Genomic DNA, 21,661 nt, shown 5'->3' on the forward strand with positions numbered 1-21,661 from the left:
GCAAATTTTTGTGGAGAAAGGCATTTTTGATATCCACTTGGGGGAGAGGCCATGGAAAATTTATGGCCAAGGAAAGTAACATAATATAAAATTTAACTCGGTGACAGGAGCAAATGTCCTATGAAAGTTGATACTAAGAGTCTGAGTAAAAGCTTTCGCTACAAGGTGAACTTTCTATCGTTTGACTTTGCTTGGGTTTATGCTTGATATTGAAAATCCATTTATATCCAACTACCTTCTTCCCAGGAGGCAACAGAACAAGATCCGCTGTCTAGGTTTTTTCTAGAGCACTCATCTCATCCAACATGGCATTTCCCAGCAAGAAGCAATGAAACCTAGTGAGTGCTAGAAGAGGCTGAGACAAAGACATTATTTGAAAGGAATACACAATAAAATGGGGAATTGGAGCAATACAAAATAAAATTGGCAAGAGGATGGGCAATGCATGATCACTTGCCTTTGCTTAATGTGATGGAAACATCAAGGGAATCACCATGAGAAGGCATGCATGCGTCTAGAGCATTGGATTGGAGAGGGTTGTCAAGAGGGAAGTGCATATCCGTTTTCTTCTAACAAACGTCTTCATGCCCTCGGCTTGTGAAAGAGGAGATTCATAGGAAAGAGAGGTAGACAAAGGAGCAATATGAGTAGGTAAGGGAAAGTCAGACATCGGAAACGGTAAGGACACACTGAGTGCTCCTGCTTAGAAGTAAAATCAATAGATTTTTTTAGAGCATCAATAGACTTTGATATCCATTGAGACATACTTTTTGCCTAAGATTCCGAGGGAGTAACACTTATGTGCTTTGGTTCTATAAGAATAACCTAGAAAGGTACATTTGACTACCTTGACATTTAATTTATATTGGGGAGTAACACTTGTCCATTTTGTTTACAAGAATAACCTCTATAAAGGTACATTTGACTGCCTTAGCATCCAATTTATCTCAATTGATACATATGAGGAATATGAACAAAACACATTCAAAATCTCGAGGAGCAAAAAAATGCATTTCTCCAGTTGCAAAACTGGAATGCGTGTCTTGCCTCGAAGGATACATATGGGCATGCAATTTATTAAATTGGCAACACTTAAGACAACATCAGCCAATAGATTCATGGGGACATTTATTTCGAGAAGAAGGCTACCCGCCACTTTAAGAAATTGTCTATTCTTTCTCTGAACTAATGATTTCAGTATTGAAAATATTAGCTGATATATCCTATGATATATCTTGTATCCTACCTGTGTGATAGTTCGATCTAGTGAGCATTTTCGATTTTCGATTCTTTTTTTTTTTTTGTAAATCATGTTGAATTGGTGATGGTTACAAATCCATGATTGTTCATGTTTTGCATGAAAAATCATGGACTTGGAGCTTCAGTTTCGAGATTTGGGGGAGATGGGGCCGAATTGCAGAAAATTGGGAAAAATCGAAATTTCCCAATTTCTCGCAAATCAGTTGCAATCTTTGCATCCAAACACAAAATCAAACATGTATGTAACCTGATCTAGTGATTCTACTTTTTCTTTTGAATGTATTGTTTATGTTTCCACACACGTCTTCTTACATTTATAAAATATATGAATGGACTTTGAATATAATTGCTTCAGTTCGTTCAGACAATGCATAGATTAGGACCCCCATACAAAGGAAACCTATTTTGTGCACCTTTTTTTTTTTTTGTAATGTTTTGATTTCTAAGCATTAATTGATGTCTTTTTTAACAATCTCTGAAGTTTCATTGAAAATTTCAACTAATTTCCCCATTTTTCCCAACAACAACGATACATTACGTGATACAACCAACATATCCCATTCGATAACTGATATGTACCGGTATCCGAAGGGTGTGATACATCATGCAATTGTAATAAGGAAAACATTGCTTTCAACTACCCCAATTTGTTCTAGAGTATAAGGACCAAGGTATTTCGTATCAATAACGGTGGCCGTAACAGTCACCACCATTACCGATACAGGGGCGTAACGTCCGTTACTAACCCATAACGGTTGAAAATTTAGATTTGTTCAAAAATTTCCGAAAAAATATCTAGAAAATCCAAAATAATGTAAATATTCCAAGTATGTATTCATTTTTTGTTTTGAACATGTTTATGGTAGTGTAATGGTCCACTCTTTGGTGAGAGTGTTGTATCAAGCTGTCTAGTGAATTTGTGAACATTATTATACATCTCTAATGTTTACAAATCACAATCAAGCACTAAAACTAGAAACTAGAAAAAGGCATAAATACTACTTTTTCAATTTTTAAAAAAATGGCCCTTGGAGGTTCTATTCGCTCAAATACCTTCAATCTATGGTTTTAATATTAAAAACTACAGTAAGAGTAGTCGAAATCAATTGTAAAATGACCTAGGAGAGTTTTTGGAATGAGAAAAGCGAAAAAATGAGAAATTTTTATTTAAATAGAAAAAAAAGCGGTCGTTTTTCAACCTTTACGGGAGTAACGGTCGTTATGCCCTGTAACGGCCTTTATGACCACCGTAACGGCTGATACGGCCTAAAAAACCAACTGTCCTGTTTCACCCTTGTATTGCGTAATGGTCATGGCCATTACCTATACGTATCGACCTTTACGGGTGTGTCGTAACGGATACGAAACACTTTGATAAGGACAAGTAATGCAGGGGCATTTTCATACTGGGCTCGAGTGGGGTTGCTTGTGGGATGCAGGGGCACACACGGGGTGGGCGGCTCGTGCGAGGCGGGCGGCTCATGTGAGGCGGGCCCCACTCGTGTGAGGCGGTACCCGTGTGATTTGAGGCCCATGAGGGGGGTTCAGCTGAGGTCCTAACCCATGTGATGTGGGGCCTGGGCTATGAGATAATGGATTGGTTCGCCATGCTCTATCAGTTCGAGCTTTTAGAGCAAGTGGTTAATTGTCGAGCATCAAAGTGGTATCAGAGCGGGAGGTCTCGTGTTCGAGACTCCTCACAGGGGGTGATTAATGCAGGGGCATTTTCACACCAGACTCGAGTGGGGTTGCCTGTGGGATGCAAGGGCACACTTGGGGTGGGCGGCCCGTGTGAGGCAGACTCGGCCCGTGTGAGGCGGTACCCATGTGATTTGGGGCCCACGAGGGGAGTTTGGCCGAGGTCCTAACCCATGAGATATGGGGCCTAGGCTATGATATAAGGGATTGATTCGCCATGCTCTATCAGTTCGAGCTTTTAGAGCAAGTGGTTAATTGTCCTACATCAACAAGAGGTCTAACGATGTCATTTTGTTTCAAAAGTTGGTGGGATGTATTCACCCCTTATCTGAAAGTAATATTTTTATTTTGGCATTGAACTGATTGGTGACCAGATTATGAAAAAAATTAAACAATAAAGAAAACTTCATCGTTTTGTTTCATTAAGGTAGACTTATGTAGTTTGAGTGTAGTCATCAATGAATGAGACATAGTACTTGTAGGACAAAAACAGAAGGAATAAGAGAGGGGCCCTACACATCAGATTGAATAAGATTAAAAGGAGTATCTCAATTTTCATTAGAGCTTCCTGTAGAGTGACAATGTTTAGCAAGTTGGCATGTATATTATAATAATTCACATGCACCATTAGATATTGGAATGTCCTAAGCGACGATGCTAGTACATAATCGGGTCAGTATTAGATCTAGCACAATTGAATATTTGGTAGGCGGATCTAGCACCATCCTTTAGTTCAAAAAGATAAGAGGCCGCTTCGCCCATGGCCACCCCCAACCCTCTGTCTAGTCTTTAAGCCTTGAATGAGACAATGATGGGTAAAAAGTTATACTAGGTCGAGAGACTTAGTAAAAAGAGACTCATAGATAATAAATTATATGACAATTTTGGAGATGGTTCCCATACCCACTCGAGTATAAGAATCATCAGCGATTTTAACATAACTATCTGATAGGGACAATAATAAATAAGATAAAAATTGAGAGTTCATACTGGACATATGATCGGAAGCTTAGAATCAATGATCCAAGACATACTAGGAGAAGAGGTGGACACTAGATGAGCAGATGCTGATATGCCTAATGAGGAAGGACAACTTGGATAAGAGGAGGTGGCACACTTCTAAGTGTGCTAGACAATGATGGAGATATACAATTAGTTGGAGAGCTATGAGTGTCACTTGAAGAATCATATTTTTGAGATTCATCTCGAACTCCTATGGCATCAATAGTAGCAGCATAGGCCTTCCTTGGTGGTCGACCAACTAAGTTCCAACAAGTATCTCTCATATGTTTGGGATGACCACAACAAGTGTAAACTAGTCTATTCCTCTTATCATTGAATAGGTTGTTCTGACCAGTGTTTTAAATAGCGGTAGCGTGTTGCGTAGCGTTCAACCCTCCGTAGCGTGTAGCGTAAGCTATACAATACTTCTATTTTTTAATTTTTTTATATATATATATATATGATAAATATTAAATAGTAAGAAGTTGATGGATAAGGTCGTATTATTTTTAAGTTAATACATGTCTCGTGTACAATTTTTTAAGGGCCCGAATTAGGCGGGACTCGGATTGTGAAGTGTAGCACACAAGTGTCAAAGTTTTTAGGCCCCATTGTGATAAATGTGTTATATCCACACCGTCCATCCATTTTGCCAAATAATTTTAGGGCATGAGCCCGAAAATGAGGCAAATCCAAAGCTCGGGTGGACCGCACCATAAGAAACAACAATAATTAAACATCCACCATTAAAAATTTATTGGGGGCTACAAAAGTATTAGATCAAGCTGACATGTGTGTTTTCCCTTCATCCACGTCAGTGTGACCCAATTAACAGGTTAGATGAAAAATAAACATTACAGTGGACCGTGTAACAAAATAGTGCAAGCACATTGTTCAGCGTGCACTGCAGAACAAAAAAAATAAAAATAAAAATAAGTGCGTGGCTGTCAGTCCATTCCGTTTTCGATGCCGATGCCGGAAATGAAAAAGAAGAGAGAGAGAGAGAGAGAGAGAGAGAGAGAGAGAGAGAGAGAGAGAGAGAGAAGAAGAAGAAGAAGAAGAAGAAGAAGAAGAAGAATCCGCGGCTGCGACCGCAACCGCAGCAGTCCGAGAAGAAGAAGAAGAAGGGGAAGAAGAAGAAGAGGAAGAAGGAGAAGAAGGAAGAGGAGAAGAAGAAAAAAAGAAAAAGAAAAAAAGGAAGGAGCTTACCTATTTTTGTCTCAAGATGAGATTGAATCGCTGAAAACTGTAAATATTGAAGCTCCACAGCGATCGATTTGCCTCTGGAAGTAGTTTTTCCAACTCACGATTGAAAAGTGGGGAGGAGCAACGTCAGCAGCGTCGGTTTGCGCCTGACAGCTGACTTTCGACCACAACATTGAAGGGTGGGGAGAGAATCAGTGTCGGCAGTGTCAGATCTGCTCTGTGAGAAGATTTTGGGTCTCCAAATGCAAGGGTGGGGAGAGCAGCTGCGTCGGCTGCTGTGGTTTGGGGGTGGAAGCCCTTTAGAATTATGTTTTTTAACTTAAGTTTGCTTGTGGTGTGAGTTCACCACTGTTTCCTGCACTGGAAAAACCAAAAAAAAAAATACAAAACGGGTAGTGTACGCTACCTGTGCTACATGCTACATACCCGTAGCGTACGCTATGATCCCCGTAGCGCACGCTACAGGGGAAAAACGCTATTTCTGACGCACGCTGCAGGGGAAAAACACTATTTCTGACGCTACGTAGCGAAATCGCTACGCTACGCTATGCTACGAACGCTATTTGATACACTGGTTCTGACCTTAACCTAAATCTGTATGCCCATGGCCCACATCACAATGAGCATGACCAACACCAAGGTCAAACTTCTTGGGTTCCACAATGGTCCTATCCAGGTAACCTAATTTTTTTCATACTCCAATAAACATACAAGCTGATTTGGATGATGCCAAATAGTTCTCTCCGTCAAACTTAACTAAAGTAATCTGCCATCCTAGAAGCTCACCTATACCAGGTACAATGATTCTCCTTGGAATCATCAACGAGCTTGCAACATTACTGGAGATGGGGGAGGTTCTCTCCATGATACCTGGAAAAAGCCAAAATTACTACAACCAATAGAATACGACTACTAAAACACACCATGCTGCCCTGTAGTGGACATCCGGGGGTACACAACCCCAAACACTTCAATCAACTACCAACAAAAAGTAAGTGCTCAATTAAAGAACACAGGAAGGCCCCAAAAACTAGGTTGTATGGCAACACTCTTCCATAAATAATACCATCATTCCTTCGAATCTCAATGAAATAAAGTAGTGTTTGATCTGGGGGATTGCTAAGAGAAACAACAATCTCCAAAACACACGAAATCTGGATTTTTTTTTTTTTTTTTTTTTTAATGTCTATTTTCAACAAAATACCATCAAATACTACCCAAACGTTGTGAAAAAAACACCAATATTCTTATAAATTCATCCCCTTTTAGATCCCATTTCAGCATCAAGTGGTCGTTTCACTGTACACTGTTGACATCAGCAGTGCACGCGATCATCTCTACAAACCTACTTTACTACCGTTTTTTTTTTCTTTTCTTTTTTGTAAAGGGCGGGGTAAGGGAATGGATGATAGAGAATGGGTGGATTAGGGCAGTATTTGCGTAGTTAATCCCAATAGACTAACATCCTCTCTTAAATATTAACAAGGTTGTTAAAAGTATTATGGGTTCACATGTTTTGATGTGAAATAGGGAAAGAAGGATTATTTTAATAGAAACTAGAGAGAAGAAAAGAGCAAGATGGAGAAAATAAAAGAAAAGGCAAAGAGAAGAAGAGGGGAGAAACAACTGCTTGCATGCAAGCCTCCTCACATTTTGCCATCTTATTTTATTAGGGCTGGACTCATTATAGTTGAAATTACAAAATTGCAGTGTTTTAAATAGCGTGTAGCGTATAACATGACGTTTGGCCCTTGATGGTGTATAATGTAAGTTACATGATACTCACTATTTTTTAATTAAAATAATACAAAATTATGATAAAATTTACAAAATGCATAATTCGTATGAGATCTTAATAGCGAATCTAGATCATCAACCACATATTTCCATGCAAAATGTCTCTGTCTCTCTACCTTCAGACACCTCCAAGTGTGACCTCTTTTTTTTTTTTTTTTCTTTTTAAATTTATTTAAACATCACAAATTCACAATATGGACCACAATTTGGATGGTCTGGATTTGATCTAAGTGCTCTATCCACGATATGGACCACAATTTGGATAGTCCGGATTGATCTAATGTAGTGCGTGTGATGGGGATGAGTCACCACCATTTAAAAATAGGTGTTAAACTAGCATTAGAAGAAAAACTTTTTTTTTTTTTTTTTAATGAGATCTCAAGTAGCATATGCTACCTACACTACATGCTCTGTAGCTTACACTACCAAGGAGTTATGCTACCTACATATGCTATGTAGCATTTTAGCTATGCTACGCTACAAGCGCTACCGAAAACACTGCAAAATTGTCCTCCTTACTTAAGGACTAACTAAAACACATTCACATGGGCCCAAACTTAGGCCTAAACTAAAACTAAAGAACAAACCAAAGCCTAAAGGGGCCCAAGGTCCAAAATGTGTGAACCCACAATACTTTTGACAAAGGTATATTGTACATTGCATGCCATAGTAAAAGGTTCATGCACACACAAGAGACAAAAAAGTGACAAAAATACATATATTCCTCTAGAAAACAAAGTACAAGGAATGCAATTTTAGTAATAATAGGAGTGTAAATGAGGAATTAGTTAAGATTGTAGACCAAGAAGTACCCCAAAATGACCATTTTCGATATATTGGATCAATAATTTAGGGGAGTAGAGAGATTGAGAATGACGTTGCTCGTAGAATTAGAGCTGAATGTATGAAGTGGAGATGTGCCTATAGAGTATTGTTTCATTGTGCTTGCTGGTGAAATAAAAGGGGAAATTTTATATGATCTATAAGACCATCTAGGCTCTATGAAACAAAATGTTGAACATTCAAGGAATAACATGTTTATAAGATGAGTGTAGCTGAAATGAGTGGCAAGACGGATAGAATTAGAAGTGAATTTATTTGAGGGAACTTAGGAGTAGCACCAATAGGCAATTAGTAGATGAAAAGTAGACTCACATGGTATCTCCATTTGCAACGGAGACCAAGAATTGCACTAGTTAGGAGTGATTTCGTTCAAGTTGAAGGCTCTAAGAGGGTACGGGAAAGGCCCAAAAGTATGTTGGTGGATGTAGTAAGAAAATACTTGAGGACCTATGATTTGATTGAGAATATGGTGGTCATGAACAAGATTTGTGTAGTTGACCCCAAGTAGTTGGTATAAGGCCTAGATGATGATATGTGATGAAGATATCACTTCACGTATACCTTTGTGTACGTATTAGAGGAGGAGGCGGGTCGCACCGATTTCCCTGTGGTTATGCGAGTACCTGTGATCGTGTTGAAGACCCCATGTGCATGTGCAAGCATCTGGAAAACCCCATACTGGGAAGATGCACATGGGCTGCTTTATGGAGTGATCTAGATTGTTGGATCGGAGGGACATGACGATCGGGCCGTTGGATTGCGTGGATCACATGATCGAGCCATTGATCATGGATCATCCACATTAGTTTTTAGATTTTATCATCTTTTAGGATTTAGTTTTGATTATTTTATGATTGTACACCTTTATTAGTGATTTTGGTAGATTCTCTTTAGATTAGAGCCATTTTATTAAAATTCATAAGACAGGGTGTTATTTGTAATTTTTGAAACTTCTTGGAGCTATAAGGTGTGACCTCTTGCCCATTGGATTTTTTGATTTTTTTTAAAAAAAGAAGAAGAGAAAAGCTCTTGCTTTCTTCTTCGACTTCCATTTTCATGAGACTTGAAGATAACTTCTATGTGATTTGGAAGAGAGATTGGTGTGAATCCGATCTTCATCAATGTTGGTGCGAGGTCTCCATCTATCCCTACATCATCATCCATTCATTCTCCTCGAGGTATTTCTTCATGGTTGTTCTATCTTCTCCATCCCCAAATCTTCATCTTTCTTAAACCCTACTTTCCCATACCAATCAAGGAGCCAAATCTTAAAAGTCCCAAACCCTTATAAATCTAGCCACACGTGTGACCGTACGGCCACATGTGTGAATCTCCTGTGTTGACCTTACGGACACCCTTTGTCCCTCTTTGGTTTCCCATCACCCTTGAAGCAAAACTCTCTTCTTCCTTTTCCTAAACCCTAGACCAAAACTTAGAAATCCCCAACTTTCTTATTTTCTCAAATTACCAAACTCTAACTCATCCCATTCTTCAATTAACTCAAAATCCTTACACCCCTTCTATCTTAAACCTCAAATCCCATATCCTAACATCTAAACCCTTTAATCCCTTCACCTAATTCGATTCCATAAACCCTAATTCCTAGATTTCCCTAATTTTCTAAACCCTAATTTCACCCTAGGTAGTATTAGGTCTTCTACTTTGAAATAGGCTTTTCCCTATGCTAACTGGATGTCCCTACATCCATTAGATCTTAGTTTCATTTATTTAATAATCTTGTACGTTTGGTAACCTAGGCTAGGATTATGCATGATATTCTTTTGGTTTTCTTGGTATTTTTTATGGTAATGGCAAGTTTGATGTCTAGTGTTTTTTTTTTTTTTTTTTTAATTACCTTAATTTTGCTACTTGATTTCACATCATATTTGGTTCATGCATGGGTCCTACATAATAATGGTATTGAAGTTTCTTGATGGATATGGTGTATAATGATTAGGGATATGCATTAGTGGGATGGATCCCATGGATTGCATGAATTTTGGGCCTTAATCTGTTTGCGTAATTGTCTCATCAACTCATTATTGGATTCATTACTCATATGTGGGCTCATAATTGTAATTATGTAATGGGGTGATTTTTGGAAACTGCGTGAAGATCCCACCTTAGAGTTATGGATAGAGGATTTCTTCATCTCCGTAGCCTCTCTCATAGGATCATTCATTGAAATTGATCCGAAGACAGAGAACGGGGAAGAAATGGCAGTTTGTAGAATCAGGATCAGGAAGCATAAGGGAAGCCTCCTCCCTCAGCAGATCACAGTCAAGGTTTGTTACAGAAGAATCTTCCTACCTCTGCAAGTGGAGTTGATGGGCTCTTACGCTCCAAGATGGGGTGATTTCTGGAAACTGCGTGAAGATCCCACCTTCGCATCCTCGGGTTTGTAGAAGGAAGACGGTGCATAGGTTCCATGCTCTCGCGAAGCACCGATCAACGACTCCTGCATTGTTGCAGGATCCATTAATGCGCCGAACAGCTGTCCTCGTCTTAGCCCTACACGTAGCATTCGTCTACCCGAGAGTGTATCGACTTCCGAGTCCTCTCTCCCGCGTGCGGCACGTTGCCTACTGGAACACTCTAACTCCGAGGCAGGTCCTCAGCCAGCGACGGAGATGGCGCCACGTCCGGGTTCTTGTCAGGTGAGCCTGCTCTCTCGAGACATTGAAGGCGACTGTTGCCTTATGGGAAGGGCGACACGCAACCAGGAGCATTCATCACCGTCTGAACCCCGGCCTGTAGCTCTCGATCGGTCGTCAGATGGCGATCCCACATGCCCTCCATTGTGCGTTTGGTTAGGTTTGGACCCTGATACTTTTTCCGAAGCTAGTTCTCTACCTACCGAGCCTTCTGGACCGGCTCTCCATCTGTGCCAAGTGGCGCCTACCCATCGGGTGCCATCAGCTACTCTTCGAACCAGTTCCAATCCTCTCCAGGGTCGGTCTTCACTCTCATAGCCTGGATCCTCCCGACCTAGAGACCTCTCTAAATCCTATCCTAGCCCCACCCCCATCGCCAATCCAAGCCTTCTACCCTCCACCCAATCAACCTCTCCCTTCATCGCCTAATCTACCTTTCCCTCACCCTCTAGACCTTAACCTCCCCCTCATTTCTGCTTCCCGCGGCGACGACAGGATTTTCTCAGTCCCTCTTCATCGGAACTTCTGGGCCTTTCTCCTGCCCCATCCTAACTCTCTCGATATTCCCCACCACCCCAACGCCTCGCTAAGCCTCGATTTGGTCCCTTTCGACCCCTCTTCAAAGGGCTATTCAGACGAAGAAGATCTCTCAGACTCCTAGTATCAGCCGTCTTGCAATTCGCCGTCCCACTCGTCAGTTATCTCTAAATGGTCAGACCAGCTCCTTATCACCTTGTTTCAACAAGGGCCGAGAGAGGATGTCATCGACGCAAAGCCTCTCCAAATTAGAGATGGGCACTCAAAAATTCAGGAAGATGCTTTCGATATTCAGAAGATTGCAGAAGTAAGTAGGGTAAAGCTCGCAGATTCCATCCATAACAAGAAGTGGATTAGGGATGCCATGAACCATGTGGGCAGGAAGTTAGGTCTCTCCTTCAGGGATTGTCCCGAAGATTACATTGCCTTGTTCCATTGTGTTGAATTAAGAGGGAGACCAATGTCTGTGCATAGCACCCCTAGAAAACGTTCTTGTAAATCATGTAGGGCCAGAAAACGTCCCTCCAGATCGTGCAGCTCCAGAGAGCTCCAATGCGTCGAATCATCTTTGGATATTCCAGCTTCCATATTTTCTGAAGCCGGGCGTCAGGACGACCAAGGCAGTTCAGTGCTTCTATGAAGATTATGTCGTGGAATGTGCGTGGTGTGGGCTCTAAGCAGAAGAGAGCGCTTATTAAGGACTCTTGCAGTAGATATAAGCCTTATATTGTCTATCTTCAAGAAATGAAGGTTCAACAGTTCGATAATCATGCGATCCATCTGGAAGGACAATGATACCAATTGGGTATCTCTTGATGCTATCGCTGAGGCAGGTGGTATTCTGATCGCCTGGTTATTAGATTGTTGGGTTATGAAGCAATGGTGGTCTGGGAGATTCTCCATCTTGGTTATTCTCAAGGACACTGCCGCAGGCATCTCCGTTCTTATTTCTTTTGTTTACGGCCCTACGGTTGAAGCTGAGAGGAATAAATTCCCGAGCCCGTGTTGTTTTGTAGGGGACTTCAACACCATTAGATACACTGCCGAAAAGTTTCCCTCCTCGAGACCGAAACCAACAATGAAAGCCTTTTCTGATTGGATTGATGATAATAATCTCCTCGACCTCCCCCTGCTTGGAGCGCGGTTCACCTGGAAAAACTGGCGTTCTGTCCCGTTGCTGTCTAGGTTGGATCGCTTCCTCATTTCTCCTGAATGGTCAGATCTCTTCCCCCTAGCCTTGCAATCTATTCTCCCCCGCACTACTTCTGATCACTGGTCGATCATCCTATCTATTGAGGTATCGAATTGGGGTCCTAAGCCGTTTAAGTTCGACATTTCTTGGCTCAAAATCTCGGGCTTCTCCAAGTTGGTTTCCGATTGGTGGGGCAGCTTCCAGGTCAAAGGCTTTGCCGATCATAGTCTCAGTTCCAAACTCTGATCCTTAAAATATAAGCTTAAGCAGTGGAAGCAGTCAGAGTGGCTGATCAGAGAAGGAGAGACGGAATCAATTATTTCTGAAATTCAGTCCATCGACTCGCAAGCCAAAGAGACTATAATGTCGTCAGAAACAAGGGCAAGAAGAATTCAGCTTATTCAGAATTTGTCCGCGAGAGTGCGTGAAAAGGAGATTTCTTGGAAGCAAAAATCCCGTGCTAAGTGGATCAAAGAAGGTGACAAAAACACGAAATTCTTTCACCGATTGGCTAGTATTAGTGTCAACAGGATCACCAATATTGTTATCAATGGTACTCGTAAAGTCTTGATTGAATCTGAGGCAATTGCACACTTTAGCAGTCTTCTCAAAGGTGATCAGTGGGACCGGCCCCGTCTCGACAATCTCCATTTCCCCTCCCTCTCGCCGTCTGAAGCTAGTTCGTTGGAAACCCCTTTCACCGAGGAAGAAACCAAAGTTGCGATTGATTCTCTTCAAGGAGACAAGGCTCCTGGTCCTGATGGATTCCCTATCCGGTTTTTTCACCATTTCTGGGACATCATCAAAGAGGATTTTTTGCTGTTCCTATCCGAACTTCATGATAGAGGCAGAATTTCAAAGGACCTCAGATCTTCTTTTATCGCTCTCATCCCTAAAATCGCTGGGGCTGCCTCCTTCAACGACTTTCGTCCTATCAGTTTGATTGGAGGGCCTTACAAAATCCTTGCAAAGTTGCTGGCTTCCCCGCTCAAGATGGTGATTGGATCTGTTATTTCCCCCAATCAATGTGCTTTCATCCCTGGCAGACAGATTATTGACTGGGCCTTTATCGCCAATGAAACTTTTCACTCGGCTTTCAAATCGGGTTCGAAAAGTATTTTCTGTAGTTTGGATGTTGAAAAGGCTTACGACCATGTTGGTTGGTCCTTTCTGCTCTGCTTGTTGAGGCGGATGGGGTTCGGGGACAGGTGGATCAGATGGATCGCGGCTTGCATTGGGTCCTCTTACTTTTCGGTTCTTCTCAATGGTACCCCGAAAGGCTTTTTTAAGAGCGAAAGGGGCTTAAGACAGGGTGACCCTCTCTCCCCCTTCCTCTTTCTCATTGTTGGAGAGGCCCTATCCAGGATGCTCCACAAAGGCCAGTCTGAAGATATTCTATGCGGCATCAGCGTTGAAGGTATGAATAGTCCGTTATCGCACGTCCAATTTGCAAATGACATCTTCATTTTCTTTGAAGCGTCCCATTCCAAGATGGACAATCTCCGAACTGCCATCCGCTGCTTCGAAGTGGTTTCTGGCCTGAGAGTTAACATGGCAAAGTCTAAGATTTTTGGGGTTAACCTAGATGAAGAGTAACTTCTCCTTTATGTGAAGCGTTTCACGTGTAGTGCGGCCTCTTTTCCTTCGTCTTTTGTTGGGCTCCCTTTAGGCATCGACACTCCCTCGTAATCGGTATGGAGCAAGGTCATCCTCAGATTCGATTCGAGAGGTTTCTCGCTAAATGGCGAAGTTGTTATCTCTCGTTAGGGGGTCGCTTGACTCTCATTAAATCTGCCCTCTCCAATCTCCCAGTCTATTTTATGTCGCTGTACAATTGCCCTTCTGTTGTCCTCAATACTATCGACAAAATCAGGCGCGACTTCTTATGGCATGGCAAAGAAGACATGAAGAGGTTCCATCTTTTGGATTGGAAGCAACTCTGCAAGCATATTTCTGAAGGTGGCTTAGGTATTAGAGACCTCAAGCAGATGAATAGGGCTTTGCTTGGCAAATGGATCTGGAGGCTTGGCTCGGAGCAGAACAGTCTGTGGAATTTAGTCATTAAATGCAAATACGGTAGTTCCATAGGGGGGTGGTGGACCAATCCCTCGTCTTCCTATAGGGCCTCTACGATTTGGAAGGGTATTCTACGCCTTAAAGATGAGGTCTTAAAGGGTATCGGTTTCGAGATAGGTAAAGGGGATAGGACCTGCTTTTGGAAAGACAGCTGGATTTGGGATGCCCCTCTTAAAGACGTATTCTAGCCTATCTTTCGGTTGTCCCCCAATCAGGATATAATGGTGGCTGACTGTTTCTCTTTTATTCAAGGTAAATTGGTGTGGAATATCTACTGCAGAAGGAACCTTGAGGATTGGGAGATTCCTGTTTTCGCAAATCTCCTCGAACGCGTCTCCTACGCTTATCCCAACCCTGAAGATAACGACAGAATTATATGGAAGAAAGATAAGTCCTCCTCCTTCTCTGTGAGATCTTTCTTCTCCCATCTCTGCTCTCTCCAGCCGGCATCATCAGATTCCCCTTTTGCCCATGTTTGGTTCTATCCAAACCAACCCCCCCCCCCCCCCCCCCAAGGTAGTCACTTTTGCATGGCTGGTCGCTAACAGGAGAATTCTCACGATCGACAATCTGAGTAAAAGAGGAATGGTTCTCCCCAACATTTGTCTTTGCTGCATGAAGAACGTGGAGTCCATCGACCATCTAATGCTTCATTATCCTTTCGTTTTGGTTTTATGGGCTGATTTTGCTGGGCGGTTTAATGTTCACTGCTGCATTTCCGGCTCTGTGGACCTCCACCTTAAGGCTTGGCATGGTATCAAGCTTGGGAAGTTGAAGACTCAGATCTGGAGAATGTCAATCCTCGCCATTTGGTGGTCCCTCTGGCTTGAGAGAAACGATAGGTGTTTGAGAAACTGTTCCTCCTCAGCTGAGTCAGTCTCCTTCAAAGCTCTTAATCTAGTGATTGAATGGGCCACTTATTCGGATGCGTTAAGGGAAGTCGACTTTATGACTCTTTTTGCTTAGCGGCAAGCGCTATCTCAGCGCTAGTCCTCTTCTTATTTTTCTTCTTTTTGCTGTTTCCTTTGTTCTTCCTATTTTTTAGCTTCGTATCCTTCTTCTGTTTCTTAATATATTCTCGTCAATTCTCAAAAAAAAAAAAAAAATTGTAATTATGTAATGATATTGTATATTTAAAATCTTACATGTTGAAATTTTAGAGTCTGTCAAGTACTTAGTACTCAAGCAGCCCAACAAACAACATTTTACCAAAGAATGGTCTATTACAACATCAAATACATGTTCAAAGCCAAAAAAGAATACATACTTGGGATCCTCACTTTTTTTATTTATTTTATTTTATTTATTTATTTATTTTTTTTGGGGGGGGGGGGGGGGGGGGGGGTTCCAAATTTTTTTTAAAAAGATATTTCCCAAGAGAAAAATTATGATTGTGACAGAGCCATATCGTGTCGGCCGCCAAGCAGGACGATATGCTGGCCATTACCGTTATGCAATACCTTGGTTATGACCAATGTTGTCAAATTGCATACGCGATTGCATATGGCTGTGCACATATGTGATCACATATATTTTGAACAACTTGGATCGCATAACTTATGACACATAAAAGGTCAGCCTACCTGTTGAACGACTTGGATCTTCCACAAACTTTCTGCATCCACACATGCTAACTGTATGTGCACTTGCTTGATGCACGGTTCCATTCAAAGATGTCTTTGTTCTTTTCACTAATTTAATTCACTACGTTTTACAATTTTCTTCCAGTGTCTTGTTTTTTCTTCTGCTTCATGTACCAGAGATGTCACCAGCATGCCACATCATGACTAGTTTGACCTTTTGTTTTATTCACTCTGCATTGATCATGAGCCACTTTTTTTTTTTTTTTTCTGACTGTAGTTGATGCTGTTATGTTTTAATGAAGTTCTTTCTTTGCATGGACTGGCAGATAAATGACCTATTGGATATTGCTCATAAAATTGCAAACATAAACACTAATGATTACCACTCATTGGAGTGCTTGCTTTCCTGTCTTGAAGACCTACAAGACGTTGTCCAGAATCGGAAGGTGGATGCCCTTATTGTTGAGACATTTGGACGGCGGATGGAGAAATTGTTGCGGTGAGTTTAGTTGTTATTGCAAGTAAGACCTTTACCAATTTTTGATGTTAAGTGTAAGTAAACCTATTCTGGGTCTGATCTCTGAAGTCCCAGTAAGAATGCAGTTTGCATCTGTTGGACACTGTCTTATCTTTTATCCATACTTCTAATTCTGGTTTCTTTTTTATGCAGCCTTTTTCCACGTTAATTTCTTAATTTGAAATCTAGTGCCTTTTTCTCCATTGGATTTCATTATGTTCCTGAACTCTACAGGGAGAAGTACCTACATCTTTGTGAGCACATAGATGATGAAAGGCTAGATTCACCGAGTGTAGCTGTTGATGGAAATGGTCTACATGAAGATGATATAGTTCCTAGCCTACTTGCAAGCCCTATTGATTCAAATTGTAAGGACCGGACATCTATAGAAGATTTTGAAATTATTAAACCAATCAGCCGAGGGGCATTTGGACGAGTTTTCCTAGCAAAGAAAAGAATTACTGGTGACCTATTTGCAGTAAAGGTAGTCATCTTACGTATATGTTTTTATGGATTCGTTGAACTAGTGCATAAAATTTCAAGCTTTTACTAATCCAATCATTGCTTTCATGTTTAAATATTTTGCATTCAAATTGTTTTGTGATAGATCTGATATAAGGATTTTCCCCCCACCAACTTCATACAATTACTAGACAAAGTTCTCACATTCCAAGTGGCGAGACGGTTTTTTCTCATCTGGACTTGCTTATTTATGCACAACTGTTCGGACTGGTTTAGGAACCATTGCCAACTGGGGGACATCCTACCTCACCCTTGTACACTTTCCACCGCAACTGGGTTCACAAATTGTGGAAAGACACTTCCAGTGATCACCAGAGTACACCCTTGCCCACTTTCCACCACAACTAGGCTTACAAATTGTGAAATGTTGCTTCTAGGGAAAGCCTTAGCTTGATCATAGTTAGCAGAACTCCCTTTTAAAGTCCGTATTTTTGAAAAAAATACTTGTATAATTGATTAAATGTTTAAGAGTTCCGTTTATTTCAGAAGACAGGCAAAAAAAAAAAAAACTCATTTTTTTGGCAAATTGAATTAAAGATCTTTTTTTTTTTCCCAATAAAACACATTTTATTCAAAAGAAGTTTGGGGCACTTTAACAAATAGAGATTGGTGGCTGCCACCCATTGATAAAATTGAGTAGAAGGTGAAATTTTTAGCAAAGATGGCTTGGTTTATCTGATGATTACTTGAAAAGGAAGGATTTGAGAGAGGCAAAGAACACACTATTTAGAACCTTAAAACAAAAAGAAAAAAAGAAAAAGAAAAAAAGAACACTATTTGGCTATCTATATACATAATCATTCATGCATATAGAAATTCTGATAATTTTAATTCTTCATCATCATTTAATTATTTTAATTAAAGTTTCCTATTTTAACATTATGCATATGTAATATATACATATGTGCACACTCTTCTTCTTCTTCTTTGGAATCCAAACCATATTAAACCCGAACTTTTCATTCACTTAATTTTATTGTCTCCGTCTTTTTGACTGAATTTTTTTTTACCATATTTTATTTTTATGATCGATACCAAATTAAACACTAACATTTCTTGTACCCTTTTTTGCCCAATGCCAATTTTCTAACTATGAGCTTGACCATTGAAACAGAATTCGTTCTCATGGTAGCTTGCCAAACTTTGACTCCTAGCTAACCCGCCGACACTGACCCTCCTTTACCCGGGCTGGGAACGAGCAAGATGCAAATGCTATTGGAAGATGCAATTGCTACCAGGCAGAATTTACCGGTTTAAACAATTACCAGGCAGAATTTACTGGTTTAAACAATTACCAGTCTTTATTTTATTTTTTTATTTTTATAAACTTCTTCTTTCCTTTCTTTGTAAATGTTTTTCTTCTTTGTTATAATCTATTTCCTGTGAACATAAATCTTATCTCTCAGATCTATTTGCTGCAGCCATTTCTTATATTATTCTTCATCTCGTTCTTCAACAACTGCATAAATGATTTTTCTACCTCTAATGTTTTCAAGTGACAAACTTAAGGACAATTATGATGAAAAATTTCTGCATTCGCAAATTCTCATACATGATTTTGTTGTGGGTCCTGCGTTGAAGGCTCTGCATGAGCTTGTCATCTTGGGTGGAAATTCTTTGTATGCTGTTTGCGGAAGAAATCCTTCAGAATGGCAAGCTTGCAGCAGAGCTGTCACTGGAGGACACACGAACTGGGTTTGACAATTTCCAAGTGTGTAAGTTTTCCTCACCCAATGGTTCTTTAAAAAAATGATTGGGATTAATGACGTTGTAAGCCATCCTGAGCAACTGAGGGGGTTTGTGTGCATATGCAATTGCATAATCGCATATGTGGTCACACAACCCCCTGAACACTTTTATTTCTTTTTTATTTTTGAAAAAATTCAGAAAATAGTGAAAAAAAAGAGAAAAGGAAAAATACAAAATGTAAACTTACTACAATTGTTCGGAATTGTTTTTATTATTTTTTTAATTTTTAATTTTTTTTTTATAACCTATTTCATTAATATTTTCATATTAGATTGACAAGTTAACTAACAAATTAACAAGTACTCAAATAATACATATACTAAAATTTGTGAAAAAAGCCAACATAGATTCCTGAATCTTGAAAGAGTAAGGGTCTTGATTCTTGAAACTTAAAAGAGATATGAGACAGTGAGAGAATGAGATTATGAGAGAAAAGAGTGAGAGAGAGAGAGAGAGAGAGAGAGAGAGAGAGAGAGAGAGAGAGGGGTGGCGGGCGGGACAATTAATCACTTGCTCTAAAAGCTTGAACTGATAGAGCATGGCGAATTAATCCCTTTATCTCATAGCCCAGTCCCCACATCGCATGGGCTGAACCCCCCTTGCCCCACATCACATGGGTACCGCCTCACATGAGCCACCTGCCTCACACGAGCCACCCGCCTCATATGGGCCGGGGGGGAGGACAATTAATCACTTGCTCTAAAAGCTCGAACTGATAGAGCATGGCGAATTAATCCCTTTATCTCATAGCCTAGTCCCCACATCGCATGAGCCGAACCCCCCTTGTGGCCCCACATCACATGGGTACCGCCTCACATGAGCCACCCGCCTCATATGGGGGGGTGGGGGGGACAATTAATCATTTGCTCTAAAAGCTCGAACTAATAGAGCATGGCGAATTAATCCCTTTATCTCATAGCCCAGTCTCCACATCGCATGGGCCGAACCCCCCTTGTGGGCCCCACATCACATGGGTACCGCCTCACATGAGCCACCTGCCTCACACGAGCCACTTGCCTCATACAGGCCGCCCACCCCAAGTGTGTCCCCACATCCCACAGGCTACCCCACTCGAGCTCGGTGTGAAAATGCACCTGCATTAGGATACTTCCTTGGCTTCTTTGAAAAAGAGTTTGGAAGGTTTATGTATAAGTGTGACTTTAGCAAATGTAAATAATTAAATGTTTGATCGCAAGGTACTTATCTACCATAACATTTCTTCAGGTTCTTAAGAAGGCCGATATGATCCGAAAAAATGCCGTGGAAAGTATTCTGGCTGAACGTGACATCCTCATGACAGTTCGCAATCCTTTTGTGGTGAGCAGGTCCCATGATTTATATCAAGTACTTGGGATTACTTTTCTTTTAACTTCTATTCCGTATCATTTATCAACAGGTCCGGTTTTTCTTCTCCTTCACATGTAGAGAAAACCTTTATCTTGTCATGGAGTACTTGAACGGAGGAGATCTTTACTCCTTATTGAGAAATTTAGGTTGCTTGGATGAACAAATGGCATGTACATATATAGCAGAAGTTGTAAGAATATGCTATATCCCTCTCTATAATCCATGCATGATGTGCTTATTTATATTGCAATGTTCACTGTAACATGCAACCAATAAACTTAGCCTAAGTTGTAGTTTTAACTGGTTTCAGGTTCTTGCACTGGAGTACTTGCATTCCTTGAGTATTATTCATCGGGATCTGAAGCCAGATAACTTACTGATTGCAAAGGATGGTCATATCAAGGTCAATATCTTGCTGCTTTTATTTCTTTTCTGTTTACGGAATCCATTCTGTTGTATGTACTCTAATATGGATAGATAAGTTTAAGCAGTTCTTACAGTTTGATTTTGTAACACTTCCTCTTTGTTTGACTATTAGGGGTATTTGTTTTCTTTCATGTTGGAAATGTTCTAAAATCAATTTGGATCATAAAATCATATAGTTTGGATCAAAACACTGTAGAGTCAGGTCATAACTCTGTTTACAAAATCTTTCTTTCATTTATATTTGTTTATTATAGCCAGCTTTGCTCAGTGCACACGCTTGTGCAGTAAAGCTCATGTACATGCCACACATGTGCCAGCTTGGCACATAGGTGTGAGAGCCAATCCATCCATTAGGTTAGTCCAACCTTGTACATGTTTTTCCAAAAATATATCTGGTCCACAGTATATGGTTGAAACTGGTTGATGGGTTAGGAAACTTCAGCCAAGTTTTTTCAGAGTTGTACATTTGCTTTTAAAACTGTAGCCTACCTGACCAGTGGATCAACTTGATTCTTGGGCTAGGGCATCAATAGAGTGGTGCAGCTCTGATGGATGGATTGGATCTTTGACCTATCACATCATAATGGCACATGTGTGGTGTGTACATGAGCTTTATTGCATATGAATCTGGATTCAGGAAAGCTCTAATAGCATGTCATGACAGTATTTGCACCCAAAAATCCCTTTCAAGGGTTTTCATTAATCTTGTTGGAACATTTATTTGTTATGTAGGGGTTTAGTGGTAAATATGCGAAGGAGAGTCTTACGTGTAATTTTATATATATTAGGGGTTATGGTGTAATTTGTAAATAGGGGGAAATCCTACATATAAACAGAATAAGAAAAAGAGAACTCACATTTTGAGCACTCTCTCAACTTTTCCTCCTCTCTCATCTCTCTCTCTACAACTTCTGCAAAAGCTACTTGGTATCAGAGCCTATGTTAGGGATCTTCAGCACCTTCAGATGCTTCAGACCCAGTCCGCGCCTCCTACATCTTCTGCTTCACAACCATCTGCCTCCTCCTTCGTTGTGACCACAGGTATTGCACTCCATGCCTCTTCCACCCTTGCAACCTGGATTATTGATTTGGGGGCATCAAATCATATGACTGGTGAGCACACTTGTCTTATTCCGTTTAGTTCCTCTACTTGCAGCCGTCTAGTACGTCTAGTTGATGGGACTTCATGTAGAATCCATTGGCTCTGTGTCTTTTTCTCGTAATCTCACCTTGTCCAATGTTCTTTATGTTC

General features: G+C 40.6%; 1 protein-coding gene across 12 annotated transcripts in view; it reads left to right on the top strand.

The window, feature by feature from the left end:
• LOC131251126 (probable serine/threonine protein kinase IRE) overlaps positions 1 to 21,661 on the top strand; it is a 77,642-nt gene that overhangs the window by 23,037 nt on the left and 32,944 nt on the right. For 9 of the 12 annotated variants that reach the window (XR_009173595.1, XR_009173594.1, XM_058251651.1 and 6 more), the window contains exons 5-9: positions 16,175 to 16,347; positions 16,600 to 16,849; positions 19,861 to 19,953; positions 20,033 to 20,173; positions 20,294 to 20,386. Coding sequence is in view for 10 of the 12 variants with exons in the window: in XM_058251651.1 (XP_058107634.1) it covers positions 16,175 to 16,347; positions 16,600 to 16,849; positions 19,861 to 19,953; positions 20,033 to 20,173; positions 20,294 to 20,386 (750 nt within the window). In the remaining 2 variants the exon portion in view is untranslated. Of the gene's footprint in view, positions 1 to 16,174; positions 16,348 to 16,599; positions 16,850 to 19,860; positions 19,954 to 20,032; positions 20,174 to 20,293; positions 20,387 to 21,329; positions 21,451 to 21,661 lie in introns of all 12 variants that reach the window. The other 3 variants (XM_058251659.1, XM_058251654.1, XM_058251655.1) reach the window with 3 other exon arrangements.

Source organism: Magnolia sinica, chromosome 7 (assembly GCF_029962835.1).
Source record: "Magnolia sinica isolate HGM2019 chromosome 7, MsV1, whole genome shotgun sequence".
Lineage (NCBI taxonomy): Eukaryota > Viridiplantae > Streptophyta > Magnoliopsida > Magnoliales > Magnoliaceae > Magnolia > Magnolia sinica.